The sequence below is a fragment of the Anticarsia gemmatalis genome, chromosome 16 (genome assembly GCF_050436995.1).
Source record: "Anticarsia gemmatalis isolate Benzon Research Colony breed Stoneville strain chromosome 16, ilAntGemm2 primary, whole genome shotgun sequence".
NCBI lineage: Eukaryota > Metazoa > Arthropoda > Insecta > Lepidoptera > Erebidae > Anticarsia > Anticarsia gemmatalis.
Genome location: NC_134760.1, coordinates 8890139 through 8908533, shown reverse-complemented (window position 1 = coordinate 8908533; position 18395 = coordinate 8890139). Strand labels below are relative to the sequence as shown.

The window sequence follows — 18395 nt, the reverse complement described above, 5'->3', positions numbered from 1 at the left end:
ATCTGTTGCCGAAGCGCGAATCATAGACAAATGTCAAAAGTTTGAAATGCGCGATTTGCCGATATAGGTTAGATTTTCAAAATAGAGTTGATATTTTTGTTTTTATTGATGTTATTACGAATATAATAACATGGAAACCCCGACGGCAACAGTAATTTTAACATTACTGAGTTTATTTGTGTACTCTTGTGGCTGTGGTAAAATAAACACTCCAAGGGTACAGTTGCCTTGGTTTGAGGATCTGAATGTAAATTTTACCTTTGAAATCTTTGAGGGAGGTTGTTATACTTGGTAAGTACTAGATACCTAATTAGATAGATATGTTAGAAGTGGTTTGCAATAACACAATGTTGGTTTTTGTAGGAGTTTGTCTCGCGATGACATTATAGATTTGGAGCCGTTGTACGATGATTCGTGGGGTCACTGTTCCCGCGCGGCGCGCGTCTCTGTTTCCAAGACATGTGTACCACCTGGTTCCGTGATCATTCTCGCCGAAGAAGCCAGCAGTGGCGAGGTATGAACTTTGTTTATGAAATGGCGGGAAACTAACAGGTTCCTTCACAGTCATGATGACAAAAAATACACAATAGATAGCATATTGATTGTAACTATTTGTATTGTACAATCGTTTCCATTGGTATAAAGTTATAGAGATATAAATTAATTTGTGGGTGTTTTTGTCTCTAAATTGTACGGAAAGATCATTTGAGAAATAGGTAATACATAGTGATACCAAGTAGCTATTTCTACATTGCAAATATTATATGCATACAGAGTAATTGACATAATTTATGTTTACAGTCTTCATGTTTATTGTAGTAATATATTACTTTGTTAGCACTCTTTGGTCATATTTCAGTGCCAACACATATTACACAATTTCAAAAATAGAATGTTACATCATGGTTATGGAATTGTTATACAATGAGACTAAGAAGCCAAAGTATTATAATTTAACTTTCTATGTTTCTACCATTATTGTGTTTGTCTATTATAGACTACTGAACTTAGGTTCAAGGTTTTACAAACAAACTTCATCATACTTTATGTATCAGTAAACAATCAAATGAATTATCATAGTGACTGGCACAAATTATAGATATTTTTTTTCTTCTTTGAAAGCCATCCTAGAAACAAACTTGGTTAACGAATTAAGAGAAAATGAAGGAGAATTTTTAAAAAGTATGGCTTTTATGGATTTGGCACACTGGATGTGGTCTGCGGTCCAGTCATAGTAAATGCTGCCTGCCATATGTATGAACAACATTGTCAGTAAGGGTCATAGGTTAGCGCTCCAGTCAGGGTTCCAGGCGGGGAAACTGCTCAGTGATGGAGGCAGGGGGTTTGCCCGGATGTTTATCCAGTGTGCCAAATCCTTCATAGTAAATATTTATTAAGTTAAGATAATATCTTTATTATGATAACTCAATAAATATTTACTATATTCCACATTGTAATGAAAAAAAAAAATATAATAATTATGGTTCTAATTTTAGATACTCCGTGGAGATGTAGACATAGACAAGATAAGCTCTCTGAAGGTGATGAGTACAACATGGAAACTTTACCTGGAGGAAGCACCTGAGGCTTTTGAAGTTGTTGCCTATGATGACCAGGGTAAGTTGGTAAAATGAAAATGTAATAAATTGAGTGTATTAGTATTCTAGTACAACAGCTAGAATCATTAGAATTCATGATATCAAGGCACCCATAAATCAATGTACCTACTCTGTTTTATTGCACCAATTATATTCTTCCTAATTTTTTTTAGTTGTTGTTGGCTGTTGCGACTAAAGATTGTTTTTAGGTGTGGTTAATTTCTTATCTTTGGCTTAAGGCATTTTATGCCTTATTTTCCTGTTTTGACTGTGAATGAACAAATCTTACTAGAATTTACAAATTCAGATAAAGATATATTTTAAATGTGTTTTGTGATTATTTTTCAGGCAATAAATTCTCAACACTAGAAAGTGTGAGCTTCACATGGAGCATAGAGAATCTTGGCAGTAATGTTGGTGAAGATCCACTAGTAAAGTAAGTATAATTAGAAAACTAGCAACTTGATCATAAACAGTCTTTGTTTCAAAACATCCAAATAGAACAGCCACTGGCCACCAGGCCTAGTAACCAATATTTATAGCTAATATAATACCTTACTAAGAAAATACATTATTGTCATTTGATGTTTTTAACAATTATTCTATCTTCCTATCATGCATCCTGTGCAAGTATTGATATTCTCAGTCCATTAATGGCTGACTAGTCATGTAATTAATTTTGTAACTGGATAGCTTTAAATAATCTTGCATCTTCCCAGATTAGTGAGATGGTGCGACACAGACTACGAAGCGCCGCGCGGCGTCACTGAACTCGAGGCTCTCGGAAAACGGTCCCACTCGGTACTTCTCTACGGCCAGGCTATCGGTGAATCTCGTGTCACCGTGTGCCTTGATCATATCTGCACTGATTTCGACTTGCAAGTCGTCGCCAGTGTGGTGCTCACTCCCGCTGTTGCGTTGATTGCGCCGGGAGATACTATGCGGTATAGGTAAGTAAACAAATCACTGCCTTGTCATTTCAATTGTTAACTCATTATCCAACCTGGATTGACCCTGTTTCAATGGCTAGGAAGAGGCTGCCACTGCTAAATTACCATGAATCTAAAAAAATCTTCGTATCGCTTACAAAGGCAGTGTGAGCAGAACTTTACATGAACTAATAAACAGTTTATGTCCTAGTATGCACAGATGCAGCAAAGTTCTCTCCCTTTCATCGTTCAAAATGTTAGTTCTATTTTAATGAATGTTATTTACATGTTTCATTACATTAATTAAGATTATTTACACTGGAATTATCAATTCTGTGTACAAAAGATCGTTAATATCCTTTTCTTACTTCATTTCAGAGTTGTAAGAGCACGAGCCGGCCGTCTAACAATCGAGGACATATCCGAAACCCTCTACTACATGAAAGTACCAGACTCTAATATAGCTCTATTAGAAGACACAGTCAGTTTAGTTCGAGGCACGGAAATAGGCCAAACACCCATATATCTGTACTCTGGAGCAACCGAAGTAGCATCTGCCAGTCTTACGGTTGTTGAACCGTATAGCATTCGAGTTACATTACGACCATCAAATCTACTAATCAGAGAAGAACCTTTCATCATTCATAGTATTTTACTAGACAAAGACGGCCATGCGTTGTTCGCTGGTGACCAAATTCTTATTAGATTGACGGTTGAAGGAGAGGCTAATGTCGATCTTTTGAGATCGACGGAGAATGGAACATTGACTGATGCGGTCGCACAGAATTCTGGAACGTTTACCGTTACTGCTAGATTGCATTCTATTGCTGGAAAGACTTGGTCGCGAAAGGTGAGCAGTCAACAAATACTTGATTATTTATACTGCTAACATAGGTTTTTACTTTTGAGGTGATTAAATAATTGTTTTTTTTTTGTAGGTGGAAGGTCATGTATCAGCAGTGGTAATAGAACCGTTAGAAGTTGTGCCGCCTGAACGCTACGTCGCGTGGACAGACACTATGCAGTAAGTTCTAAATTGACTTAGTTATTTGTCATGGTCTTAGTAATCTATTACCCATTAATATTTTTTGCTTCTTTGCGTTGCTAAAGGTGTTATTTATTGGTTAGTCGGAAGTATGCACGTGCACGTAGCCGTATACGTGCACGTAGCCGTATACGTGCACGTTACACGTATGAAAACAGAAAAGAGTACAGCATATGGGAGAGATAACTATTGTGAAAAATGTTTGATGGTTGAAATATCTCATTTTTCAGAGAAATTCAACTAGTACATCGCGGCGGTGGTGACGAGGCTGTCGTGTGGTCGGATGTTGAGAGCGAGACGGCAGCAGGACCTCTCTCTCTGACGCCAGCCGGCGTGCTCACTATTAGAGGCATTGGAGAAGTTGGTGTTAGAGTGCAGCTGAAGAAGTACCCCCATGTTAAAGCTACGGGAAGGTAAAATTCCATATGACTATACTTTAATGGGTCAAATACAATGACAGTTATTTGAATGAAATTACAAAGATCATGATTAATTTTTCACGCAGACTATTAATCGTGGGAGAAAAGTTTTCATTATGTTAAGAGTGTGATTATAGCCCGCTGACGCTTGTAATAGGCGAATAAGTTTAATCACAATAATAGCAGTATATAATTACACTTTCTCAACCAAAAGTAAAAAAGGCGTGGTATTATGTATGAATGTATGTAACTAAAAGTACTTTATATATCTATGACTACTATTGTAATCAATTTTCAGAGTATGGTCAGCTCCGGCGGAATTCCTGCAAGTATCAAGTTCAGGACATGCTCGTGTTGGCAAGCCGCATTACTTGCACGTAGCGCTGACTGCCACGCGTCCTGACACCGGCGATCTATATAATTTCCATGTGTAAGTATTATGAAATTAATATAACATATTGTCCTATTGTTCGACATTAGTCTTTTCTGAGATTGAAAGAGGTAACTTTGACTGAGTTCATTTATATTGTCTATATACTAACAGAAAATGTTTTTATCCTTTTGTAGCACACATTGATTCAGTTGTATACTTGAATTCTCGCTAAATGATTATAAGTACTCATATTTTAGTCATATGCATAGTAATAATCTCGTTATTTCACAGTTGCAACTGCGCATCTTTTGCTGTCTCATTGCTGGAAGGACCGGAACCACATAATGTAACAGCAGCTAAATGGGTACAGCCTATTGGTTAGTACAAACTCTTTTTGTGGTAACTTTATAAACTTTCCAACCATTTTACTCTGTCCTTCTAAATTATATAAAAAATTGTATAGCACGTAGAGTTAGTGTTAACATAGACATTTTAAAAGAGTAAGTATATAAGTAATTATACTAACCAAGGTAGCTACTTGTCTAACTATTCTTTGTATTAATATTGTACTGTTGTTTGTCAGATGGAGCGTGTTGCGTGTTAGAATGTGTGTGGAGTACCCGCGGTGTATCAACACTGCGCGTGTCACGTGGTCGCACGGGCGACACTACGCGAGTGGCTGTACGCGCCGCACCTAATATACTGTGGCCGCAAAACGTTGCTGCGTTACCCTCCGCTACTTTACCTGTAAGTATTATTAATAAACCAGTAGTCAAGATTAAATAAAGTTACCGAAATATCATTTAAATCATATTATGGGACTTTTTGGACCACGGGACATTTTGATATCACGCGCATAAATGTACCTACTTATAAATATTCAATGAATCCGATCTTATTAAAATTACCAAAATGCCGCGTAGGTGGTATATTTGTATGATGGCTTATATAGTTATTATTATTTTACTATACAGCGTGTCTAATTGGACTCTAGCATTTCAGATCAATACTTTAATATTTATAAATTTTCAGGTGTTGACAGAAGGTGAAGCTCTAGTCCCAGTACCGAGTGAATCCCGAGTTGCCGAACTATCTCATCGCGACGGTTCACCTCCGCATCGCTATCCCGACGTGCAACTGTTCACGCTCAAATGTCGTAGAGTATGTATGGATTTACTTTATATTTATTGTTTGTATTATCTAATATTTTTTTAAGTCTCTGTTTATAACATTCATGATGATACGGTGGATCTCTTTGACCAATTTAATATTTATGAACACTTGTCTTAACCCTAGAAATTCTCATTCTAGTGGCTCAAAAATGTATTTGTCGTAGTCGCAGGTTTCTTTGAGTTTTAGATATCCTATTACTTTAACGTTTAAATTAACTATAATGTTGTCCTTGTGCAGAAAGGCGAGTCTCGTCAAGAAGTGACGTCACAAACAGACGAAGAGCGCGAGTCTGTAGCGCTGGAAGTGTCGTGTGCACCGCATGTGTCGCGCATACGACTTGAACCTTCTGAGACACCCGGCAACTGCTCCGGGGGACCTAAGTATGTATTATAACTAATTAGTTGAGTTCGCTTTATGTGTGATATTCATTTCACGACATTTAGATACATTTGTCTTAACTACCAGTATGTAAAAGAACCCTTTTGCACCAACTTAGGTGTTGGATTAATGTATGAGCAGTCAAACCGCCGCGATGCTTGAACAGCAACTTCAACGTTCAGATAATGAACTGAGTGGCAGATAGCACATGTTACATTGTCTGCACTCCAAACTCCACTGTGAATGGGCCCTTAAATTATAAACATAACGAGGATATAACTAAAACAAGCGCTTCTATATCTATCTAGACTATAGAGATACAGATGTTGCCTAGCAAATGTTATTAAGACTAGTCGTTAATTAAAACATTTTATTCACAGAGTATGGCTCCGTCCCGGTCAAGAGGTGACAGTAAAAGTAACGCTCATGGACGCGATCGGTCGTGAGTTACTCGACGAACAAGGCCCGAAGATGTCATGGGATATTGAACCCAATCACCCAGGTTTAGAGTACAAGGCTACTAGCAGACTGTTTGTTGAACATCACCCGGATTACACGCCAGTACCTGTGCCTTATAGATATTATCAAGTAAGTGGGATTGAAAGTATTGTCTTAGCTGGCTTAATACCGATAAAACCGAATTCTAAATTGATCGAGTTCGATTCAAAGTTAAAATATAAGTTCAGAGCTAATTTTGAAATTATACAGGAAATAACGCGACTATCAATTAGGTATCATTTTACCTTGGATGGCTAATAAGCGGGTCCACTTTGAATTCACTCCGTGCGGCAAACGCGCGTCACGTCGCAAATAGAAAAGTCACTTTTACTATCACCGTTATTTTTTGTTTACAGATAGTGTCAGCTGATGATCTAGCCATCGGATGGAACGGTGTACTGAAAGCGAGTATTCCTGATGCTACTGCGTCTATACAAGCGAGGGTTGTCGCGCCGCTTAAATGTGACCCCGTTAAGGTAATTAATAGAATACTTCTTTCTCCACAGAATAATATTATTAATTTCTCTGGAATTGATTGCTATTACAATGGTGATTTTTAACCCAGATATGCTACATTTTGTGTATGTAAGTAGCTTGGCAAAATGTGGAGCTATATTTGGTTCGGATTAAAAAAAACTATTTTCATTTTAACCAGCTGTGCGATATTAGCGCATATTTTCAAATGTTAGGTTTCAGCGTAATTAATAAAGGTGGTACTATTTTTCTTTATCTTTTTCTCCAATTTATTATTGTATTACCATTCAAGGTGAACATAGCATGGGAAGGTGAAACAGTGAACAACATAGCAACAGTATCGGGCGGTAGTGGGCGTTACACCGTGGAGTCGCCCAAGGGAGTGTCCGCGTTAGTGGAGGATGGAATACTCGCGGCAACTGTACCCGGACCGGGCTCTTACGATCTCATTGTTACTGATCTTTGTGTGCAAGGAGAGAAGCAGATTATAGAGGTGAGACTTATATATTTAAAACTATGAAAATATCTGTAAGTCCTATTTGTAATAGATGTTTGCTTTTGTTAGTAATTAATTGACTAAACTTGAATTAGAGAGATTAGATTAACATTGAACATCCTAATTTGAGCATTTTAAACCTGCGGAAATATGTTGACCTGTTAACCTACCTGTCTAGTGGTATCATGTACGGCTAAACCGCACGTATACGCACGCTCCTGGCATCGTCTAACTAATACCATCTTACACGAAAAAACCATACGAATTAACACCAAAAGCTTTATTCAAATGTAAATCTCCAGTCCCGTTTACATTACATCACATTATTATATGGTCATTATATTTAAGAAACATATCATAAACATTATTTCCTTTATTCTAGGTGAACATAGAAGAGGTTCTAAGCGTGGAAGTGTCAACATCCCGCGCTGTGGGCGTGGGCGCTTGCGTGCCAGTCTCCGTGCTCGTACAGGGCGTGTCTCACCGCTACCTGTCTACCGGCCGAGCTCCTGACTATAGGACTACAGGATATATTAGTGTCAAAGATACTATGTTGTGTGGTGTTAAAGAAGGCACGGGGAAGGTTCGCGCTAGCTTTGGTGGCGTTTGGAGTCCGGAAGTTGAGGTAAGTGAAAGTTCTAGTTGTAAATGTATTAGACGATGCAAGGCTGTACTAGAGTTCTTCTACGTGTTGATTGTTTCAGACTGTAGCGTTCGCTTTTATTTCCGATATGCGAATTAAGACTCAAAAACGATCGAATGACGAATAACTTAAGTCTTATTTCCAAGGCATAAGCGCGGCGAAAAATTAACACTGGCCGTCAAAAAGTAATAAACTTCAAAATATCATGTTCGTAATTGGTAGCAATTTAGTTGAAAAGGTCTTGGTATCCCGCCAACGGGTAATATTGTACTCAACTGCGAGCGAGATAAGATCGTTTATGTTTTATATGTGTTTTTAGGTTCTAGTATTCCCACCTCTGGAAATAGTACCAAGTACAGGACGTGTGCCACCGGGCGCTCGTCTACAGCTACGTCACCGTGGCGGTCCTCCCTCACACCTCGCTACGTTGCAGTACAAAGCTATCAGCGGATTGTCACATGTTGAGGTAACTTATTTTAATTACCATTAGGCTAGTAACAACACCCTTATAAATTGTTGTACTGGCTCATAAATCTGATTGAAATACAATTTCCGAAATTTTAATGGTTTTGTTCCAAAACCTTATTCAGACTGATTAAAGGTGTCGCGAAATTAGTAACGCAATTTTTTGAAGTTTTATATCTGTCCCAACAGATAAATGATAGATAATAAACTAATGTACTAAAAAATCCTTGTATTTGTAGGTTTCAACACTAGGTTCCGTACACGGTTTGTCAACGGGCACATCACGTATCAAATTAGTTGCTACGGACATCGGTAATGTTGAAATGGCGAGCGCTGAATCTGAAGTTGAGGTAACTATTTGTACATAACATATTATTATTAATAATAAGAAAAAGAACATTAACACAGCATTTTTATCACTACTTGAAAATTATTATCAGTAATTAATAAGTTTTATTATTGCAACTTTTCTATCCAGGGTGACGAAGTTTAACCCAGTTTTCATCACCTTTTTCTGTAATCCATTGACAGGTGATACTATAGAAATGAACGACAATGTGACTTTATTTCGCCATAAAATAATTAACATTAAAATTCTTCAGGTGATACCAATAACTGGGGTGCGTGTCCGTGCGGCTACACAAAGCTTACTGGTAGGATCTCCAGGTCCCGTGTGGATAGAAGCGGGTGGGCTCAGTGCCGCCGCGCTGGCAGCTCTGCAGCCGTCGCCGAGGGTCACTTGGACTGTGAGAGACCCGGCCGCCGGGAGATTGTATACTACACATGCTGATGGTGAGGAAATGTTCATTAGCAACTCTGTCATTAGCATTCTTGTGTTTGCCTATAATCTTGTTCCCGTGATGATTTTTCGTGATTATGATCATCCTAAAAGTTTCTTATACGTAAACGTTGCTTTCTGTTTGTGAAATAAGGATATAATTACATCGGATCATTAGTTTTGGAGATTACCACCAATAAAATGTACAGATTTTAACAACTTCGGTTTGGAAGTTTTAAATTGACCGTAGCTAAGTCTTTAATTTACTATTATACAGAATAACAAGGGACACTTCTTTAGTTGATTCACATATAAGTAGCATATTTTTATAAGTTTATGGTTTGTTGTACAGATATGCTGGAAAGATCAGTGGCAGAAGGATTATCGGTGCGAGTGGTTCCTCTGAAGGCTGGAGTTATTACAATCGACGTGAGAGTGAGAAATATGGGACAGGTAACTAAAAAATCCTTTTTTGCAGTTGTGCAACTTTGCCTGCTTGCCAATCATTTTGTATATTTTGGAACGTCGGTTTAAAATACAAAAAATGGTTATCGAACTGGTAATGAATCTCTGATTACATGGTATCATAAACATATTCTTCTGTAACATTCAATTTTAAAATTTATTTCATCGTGAGCGTTTTTTCACAGGTATCCGAAACCCGTTCCTGGGACAGTACAATCGAAATCCTCGGTATATCGGACATACGTACATCAGTCGAAGGTCTGCCTAAAGAGCTGTCATCAGGCGACCGTCTGGCCATCGCCGTGAGCTCAGTCATTAGACTCAAGTCTTTACCTCGGGGAACGTGGAAGGGTTATGAAGACGGGGCGTTTTCTGTCAGTCCCGCGGGTGAAGTGACGGCCATTAGGCCGGGATATGGAATAGTTGTTGCGCAACATAGAGATGAGAGGAATAATATTTATAGAGAAAGTGTGAGTATAATGGGTTTTGTACTTTACTTTTAAATTTAATTCAATGAAAGACGCTAAGTCAGTCTTTGATTAGAGAGTTGTTCTGTGTATGGTTGGTTTTCAACTTTTACTTGTTGGTATCCAGTTTTTTATTACCCTTTAATGTCTCATTGCTGGGCAAGGGTTTCCTCTCAAACGAGGGAGGGGTTGGCCATGTGTCCACCACGCCGGCCAAGTGCGGGTTGGGGACTCTGCATGTCCGCAACGAATTTTTAGGCATGCAACGCTTCATCACCATTTGCGAATGCTTTCGCATTTCGAATACCTTAGATGGCTTAACATATTGTCTCATTTAATGCAGTATTTTAATGTCCATTAACTTTTATAATGCAGGCTATCCACGTAGAGATCGCGGTGCCAGCCTACTGTACAGCGGAGGCAGCGGGCGAGGCGCACGAGTCAGCGGTCCGCCTCGTCATGCGCAGCGCTGTGGGCCGCGCGCTGCTGGCGCCGCACGCCAACGTCACTGCGCTGGGACCGCTCTCCGCTATACCCAGGAAACCGGCTGATAGGTAACGAGCATCTACTACATCATTTTCACAATTGATTATCTCAAGTAGTAAGCACACGTAAACGACTCGATATATTAATCACGCCGGTAACCTGTAGATTGCCTTTGGACTAAAGTCACCGTAATCAGCATTTCGGCGGGTTGGCGACAAGTGTAGTACAAAAAAGGCCTACAAGTTCTTCTTTTAATAACCAATAATAACATTAGGTAAAGGTAGACATGGGTAACATAGGTAGGTATGGGTGAATAAATATTTAATCTTATATAGTAACCAGTTAAGGCCGTTGTGATCCGTAAAAAACTTTTTAGAGAAAACATTTTATGTTTAGAAGTAATGCCCAATAATAATTTACTTTTCATTTTACAGTGCCCTAGGAACAGAGCTGTTAATATCAGGAATAGACGCAGTAGGCACGTTCATGACCTTCCAAGGTGCGGTGAGCGGGGTCACAGTCAAGGACGAAGTATGGGTCACCGGGTCTGATCTACGCTCTGATAGAGTTGTTGGTGAGTACACTTGAATACCATAGTTCTTAGGCTGATTTTAGTGTCACACGTTAGTTTAGGACGGTCAGTGTGGGTAGGCCTGCGTAACTACTTATAATATACTTCTTTTGCCTGTAGTCGTTGCCCATGATTTGTGATTTTAAGTACTCTGTTGTCTCATATACGTACTGATTGTCTTGACATAGTGTCGGTGGAGATATTATAAAATTTAATATTTTACATAATATGTGTGCAATGCCTAGACTACTAGAAACATGACTGTCAATTGCCAACATCGTGATAAGAAAATTGTCAATGACAGTACAGAATCTAAATCGCGTAAACAAATTTACCCGGCAAGTAATTACCTTATCTTTAACGCCTTTGTTTTAGAGTTCAACTGTTTCAAAGTTTTCTCAATATTAATAAAACCTGTTATTATTCTTAGTGACTGGTGGTTGGGGTGTATGCCTCGAAGGTGTGGGCTGGCGGTCACCGAGCGGCGTGTCCGTGTTCAGCGGTAGCGGCGTCTCTCTCGCACTACTGACCAAGGACGCGCCCGCCACACACGTGCTCAGATTAGACAGACAACATAATGTGTATACGTTGCATCAAATACCTCTGGATAAGGTAAAACACCAGTTTAGTAAATAAATTCCACCACTAGCAAATATAACTGCCTCTGTGGTCTGGCTTGTAGTTAATACGACTGTTGATGTCGAGGCCTCGAGTTCGATTCCCGGGTCGGGCAAAGTTCCATTGGTCTATTCTAAGTTATAAGGATACTGCTATTGTGCTCGGTGTATAGCAATTGGCTCGCCTCCCATTACGTGGGACTAACATTGTTAATGACGATACGCGGGTGTATTTCATACACAATCGACTACAAGTACAACAAGCATGATTTAATTATTTATTTAGATAAAACAAATAGTTACACACTTTTCTTAATAATAAACATTATTAACCATTTTTATGCAAATGTGTAGTTTACAACGTTATCCACTTGATGTTACTTATATAAAAAAATATCTTCCGATATAATTGTTATTGCAGATGGAATTCTTGCCCGGCGACTGGCCATCAACGCTAGTTCCCCTGTCATTCACAGCTGGCGGCCTAACATCGGGCCCCTTCATATGTAGCGACGAACAACGTTATGCGCTCGAAGGCGCTGTCATCAACTTGCCATTCGTCTGCAGGACCAAAGCGCCACATATTGCTGAACCTGTACTGGATATTATTAATGGTAAGTTTGTATTTAGACATTATTATACATAAGTATTATTGACAGTTAAGAATAGTCTCCAAATAAATAGTTTATCTACTGAGTGTGTTTTCAAATACTCGTTAGACCGCACGTACACGTTTGCTTTTGTAAGACACTATATCAACACATCTGCATCTTATCGAAATATGGCTTGCATGCAAAGAACCTTTACACTTCTCATCCACACTGTCGCTAAACATATCCCTGTCATCACACACATCTCATCAATGAAGTTCCATGTACGTATAAGATATTGATAATGTAAACGATACTAATATGGACTCTTCGTATGAATCATAATGAGCTGTAAAATATTAATCAAATAATAAATTTCAGGTCAAATCGGCTGCAAAATAATCCCAGCCATTTCAATAACGGAATCAGCGGAAGTGGAACTTTGTGCCGAATGGACGGTATACCGAGCGTGTACGAAGGTATTGCTGTTGCCTCAGATTCGAGTGTCGGCGACTAAAGTGTCGCTGCTGAACCCGCCTGCCGCTTTCACCGTGTCGGGACACCCGCATGCATTGAAACTTGTGAGGTTGAGCCCTTCGCCCGGGCTGAAGTTGGAAACTAGTGTTGATAGCGGTAAGTTCATTAAGAGTTGAATTTTAAGATTCCAAAAGGTAAAACGGGATCGGGATATCGGGATATCTATTACTAAGACTTAGCTGTCTGTCTGTATGTCTTGAATCGTGAATGAAACATTTTTTGTGCATTTGTGAGTAATACAATAAATGTGTTTCTTACTTAGATGATAATTTATCTGTAGATCAGCAGTCTTAAGCATTACTGTAGTTGCAAACAGTATGACAAGAGCCATCCGACTAAGCGTGCGTATTTAATCTCACAGTCGGTTTAATGAAATAGATGAAAGTCTCTTTGTTACTCATATTATTGCCATGTCCGTGGTGTGACGCCTTAACTCAGTAAGAAAGAACTAAGGCAACCTACCTTAGTTCTTGCAGTTTTGTCAAGGCAAGAACAACACACTTATATAACCAATCTCCTTTCAGGTGAAATGACAGTAATAGTAACAAACGAGGCTCAAACATGTGGTCACGGCTGGGTGACGGTGAAGTCCAAGCTGACGTCGCAGGAGGTCCGCGTGGAGGTGCAGCGCGAGTGTGACGTGGCGTGCGGCACGTTGCTGGGAGCGCTGTTCTCGTTACTGCGGCCTTATGTGTCCACTATAGCCACTGCTGCTGGAGTGGCCCTGGCGTATATGTACAGTAAGTATATTATATTACCGTCATACTAGCTGGGTTAAATAGTAACAAACGAAGCTCAGACGTGCGGTCACGGCTGGGTGACGGTGAAGTCCAAGCTGACGTCGCAGGAGGTCCGCGTGGAGGTGCAGCGCGAGTGTGACGTGGCGTGCGGCACGTTGCTGGGAGCGCTGTTCTCGTTACTGCGGCCTTATGTGTCCACTATAGCCACTGCTGCTGGAGTGGCCCTGGCGTATATGTACAGTAAGTATATTATATTACCGTCATACTAGCTGGGTTAAATAGTAACAAACGAAGCTCAGACGTGCGGTCACGGCTGGGTGACGGTGAAGTCCAAGCTGACGTCGCAGGAGGTCCGCGTGGAGGTGCAGCGCGAGTGTGACGTGGCGTGCGGCACGTTGCTGGGAGCGCTGTTCTCGTTACTGCGGCCTTATGTGTCCACTATAGCCACTGCTGCTGGAGTGGCCCTGGCGTATATGTACAGTAAGTATATTATATTACCGTCATACTAGCTGGGTTAAATAGTAACAAACGAAGCTCAGACGTGCGGTCACGGCTGGGTGACGGTGAAGTCCAAGCTGACGTCGCAGGAGGTCCGCGTGGAGGTGCAGCGCGAGTGTGACGTGGCGTGCGGCACGTTGCTGGGAGCGCTGTTCTCGTTACTGCGGCCTTATGTGTCCACTATAGCCACTGCTGCTGGAGTGGCCCTGGCGTATATGTACAGTAAGTATATTATATTACCGTCATACTAGCTGGGTTAAATAGTAACAAACGAAGCTCAGACGTGCGGTCACGGCTGGGTGACGGTGAAGTCCAAGCTGACGTCGCAGGAGGTCCGCGTGGAGGTGCAGCGCGAGTGTGACGTGGCGTGCGGCACGTTGCTGGGAGCGCTGTTCTCGTTACTGCGACCTTATGTGTCCACTATAGCCACTGCTGCTGGAGTAGCCCTGGCGTATATGTATAGTAAGTATATGTTATTACTTTCGTAATAGCCCGGTTAAAATAACAGAAATAGAGATCAAATAAACTACGATAACTAATTTTTGATACAGCATGTCTTAAAGACAGTGTCAAAAGTTGCCTTTGATCCACAAGTGTAAAAAAAAGTAATTTTTTTTGCATTAGCTTCGTCCCAGCTTTGCGGCGTCTTCCAATTATTGACCCAAAACTTTTATCAAAAATTTGTTGTCGTAGTTTATTTGATCTCTATTTCTGTCTTTTAAATCGAAGACAACACCGCGTATTAAAATAGGATCATAATAAAAAATAGCATAAAAGTATTTTATTTTACCAACAAAAAATACAGCCAAAATTTCCTTTACAGTACAATCAAGGATGCAGCATAAAGCGCCGCTACGGATGCCAACAGAGCCGGTCCACACAGTCCTGCCTTCAGACTCGCCGCCTCCACTGAACCGTTCACGAACATGGTCTAGAAGTCCTTACGCGTCTAGCGGTCCGACCGCGCCGGTATACGGCGACGCTAGCATGCTACCTGATCAGAGCTTTTCACCAAACGCGACAAGGAGTTCTATGTTCCTATAGCAGTAGTTCGTAACTTTGCATGTTTATTAACAAAATTTATAAAGGAATTGATGAGTATTTCTCGTATATTTTTTGTTATTAAACAGTAGTTCGGTTTAACTGTTTCGCCGTATCGGTGATTTGTTAAATAGTTATATGATTTGACATGGACGTAAAGATGAAAGTTCATTGACATCAATTTGTATGATTTTTCTAAATAAATCAGACATTGACATTTTGCTTTCAAATTAGGCTTTTTTAGTTCTGTTAACATTTTATTTAAAAAAGCAAATTGGATAGTAATCTTTTGTATAAAAATAACTAGCTATTTGACTATATTAGCCTTTCAACTCATACTATGAGACATTTGTATGACAAACTATAGATTTTTCTGCTAAATTCTGATGAAATCTCGAACTAATTGAATTTGGTAATAAGACCAATATTAAATAACTTTGACTATAAGTAGGACAATTACTATTTAAGTGGATAGACACGAGACCTACACTCGATAATGCTATTTTAGGCTGTGTAACATACAAAATACTTCCATAATATAACAATAATAGCAGGACTTTTGATAAAGAAAACGTAAAAAAATCTATATTAATACAATAAAACTCTGCTAAGTGTGAAAATCCAGTACGTATAAGAAAAGAACGTATACGTCCGTGTACGTGCAGGCTTCACAAATATCTTGAAGAGCATTGGCATAGACTTAGAAAAAAACTTACATCCACTGAACATACACTAATATTATTTGCATGTCATTGTGTTCATAAATGTTAACTACTTTCATTTCAATAATTGACATTACAGTGAAATATATTTGACACTATAACGCATAATCAAGTCTTATGATATTACAACATTCTAGAATGTACTTACATAATTAACTAATACATAATTTACTTTGACGTCAAGATTTAAGTTCTGTATATTTGTAGTTAACCATATATCTTGTACAAAAGGTTGATGTAAATAGCCGTCCATTCATATACACCCTCATATAATATTACTTTCGTTGCAAAGAGGATTAATTAAAACTGAAAATTTGTTTTAATATCTATAAAACTTGTGTGTACACATATTCGGTTCTTGCTGACCGGTAAAACCGAATTGCTGGCCGGTAAAACCGAATATGTGTAGATAACCCGATCAGTACAAGCCGAACAGATGAGTGGAGTCGACTTTGTTGTTCGATAAATATTGTCGAACTGAACATGTCAAATCCAATATGTGTGTAGCAAAGCATAAAGCCGCGTACTGACTGAGCGAGCAGCCTCGCGAGGCAGTATCTCGGTCCCGCTCATTTCGATCTGAAAGAAAAGAGACCTAGATATTGTCTCGCGAGGCTACTCGCTCAGTCAGTACGCGGCTTAAGGTTGTGCAAGTTCTTTTAGTTGTGATATGATATTTTGTTTAATTCCGGAGCTCAAGTGACTAGTCTACAGCATTAAAAATATTTTTTTTTTGTTTATCCTATGCTCCCTTTCAACCTAAGTATAAAAGATTGCTTCCGGCAACGTATATTCATTTGGATGTACGGATCGCTATTAGAGTATCGTTATCGGCTTTTATTTTATTTATAGCCAGACATTTTGTTTCCAAATAGGAACGAAATTGTATCAATGTATTATTCATTTGTAAACGCAATGAACCGGTACATTTTATTCAGCAGTGGCCATAATGGGTCTTTTGAAACATTCATTTACTGTTCGCGCTTACAATATTCCATAGTTAGTATTAAATCAATAGGACATATTCAATTCATAATAAGTAATAGTGAAACTGTGTGAAAGGATGAAATTAAAGTTTTTTATATCGTCAATCGAAAACTTTACCAACTGAAAAATATAGGTAAATAGTGGACACTGACAGCTGCACCCCTCAGATTGTAATAAAAAACCAGTTATATACACCCCCTTCGTTTCTATCATCTACAAAATATTGAAACGATTTTTATCAAAAGGGTTGAATATGTGCCCATAAAATCTATTTATAAAGATTTCGAACCAATTGAAGTCGAGTGAGAAATTAAGATTCTTCTTTATGGTTAGGAGTATTTCGATGCCAAATTTTCTTTTTAATATGGATCAAGTATGGATGGACTAGTTTAATAACTGGTAGAAGAAACCTCTGAATAATATTGTGAAATCTATTCCAAATGTAAGCATATAAAATTGCATCTCTCATTATATTTTTTTTTCAAAATGGCGTACTAATTCAGTATATGTGTTTGATTTTTAATATTCCTCTTGTTGACTACGTGAATTATTTGTTATTTAATGAAAAACAAACCTCATATTTTAATTTTTAACATCAGATTGGCAATGTTTCCTTCAAATTCATTTGGAATAGGTAAGCGAGTATGGGTTTAAATAAGAATCTTGTTGTGTAATAATTATAAGTTTTCTTTTATCAATATTGAATTCGCTTTATCATTGAATCGTAGGGTTATGGTATTCATTGCTGTATAGCTTAAATTATTTAGCTAAACCTGAACTAATTCTGACTTCACAAAAAAATATATTTTGAGAATTATATCATGTTCTTTTGTTTAAGCAAATTTACAGTATTTGCAGTAGCTTTTTCGTTGCTTATTACTGCTTCTATTACATGTTTTCATATAAATATAAGCTATAAAACGGCATTTCTTGTCTCGAGATAAACAACTGATTTTGTCATTCACAGCGACGTAGATTTAATTTTCTTTTTAATGTTCTGTTTGGTACCTAATACCTAATGTTTAAAATGCCAATGTACTCAAATCATGAAGTCAGTTTCTCTGTGAGTGACGAAAAATAGTTGTAATGAAATGAATGCCTAGAAATGTAAATACAATTTTGTAAATAAGATCTCAAAGAAACTAGTTAGTTGTTTTTTATAATTGTATTCTCATTTCGATACAAATTGTGACGTATTTTGAATACAAACACATTTTACACTAAGTCATTGTTTTAGAATCCAATGTTTGATATTGTTGTAATATAAAATGTGTTTGTACGCCTGTACTGGGTATAGGGAAATAAGTTGTGATGTGTGAAGTAAAGTATTTTTTTAATTGATATCTGTATTTTATTTTTAATTACCCTTTTTTAAATAATATATTTATGTCACCCTCAGAGGATA

General features: G+C 38.5%; 1 protein-coding gene across 1 annotated transcript; it reads left to right on the top strand.

The window, feature by feature from the left end:
• The first annotated feature begins 45 nt into the window (after nucleotides 1–45).
• On the top strand, nucleotides 46–18331 carry Gp210 (nucleoporin 210). The gene is made up of 29 exons (XM_076124167.1): nucleotides 46–291; nucleotides 364–514; nucleotides 1497–1617; nucleotides 1947–2034; nucleotides 2318–2548; nucleotides 2906–3377; nucleotides 3466–3551; nucleotides 3803–3985; nucleotides 4290–4421; nucleotides 4656–4741; nucleotides 4948–5111; nucleotides 5397–5525; nucleotides 5775–5917; nucleotides 6296–6503; nucleotides 6770–6889; nucleotides 7180–7380; nucleotides 7766–8008; nucleotides 8346–8492; nucleotides 8731–8841; nucleotides 9094–9283; nucleotides 9622–9722; nucleotides 9920–10204; nucleotides 10577–10755; nucleotides 11122–11261; nucleotides 11689–11870; nucleotides 12297–12489; nucleotides 12847–13098; nucleotides 13527–13742; nucleotides 15064–18331. Exons 1-29 carry the CDS (start codon nucleotides 131–133, stop codon nucleotides 15282–15284), a joined length of 5136 nt encoding a protein of 1711 aa, XP_075980282.1. The 5' UTR covers nucleotides 46–130; the 3' UTR covers nucleotides 15285–18331.
• The last annotated feature ends 64 nt before the right edge of the window (nucleotides 18332–18395 follow it).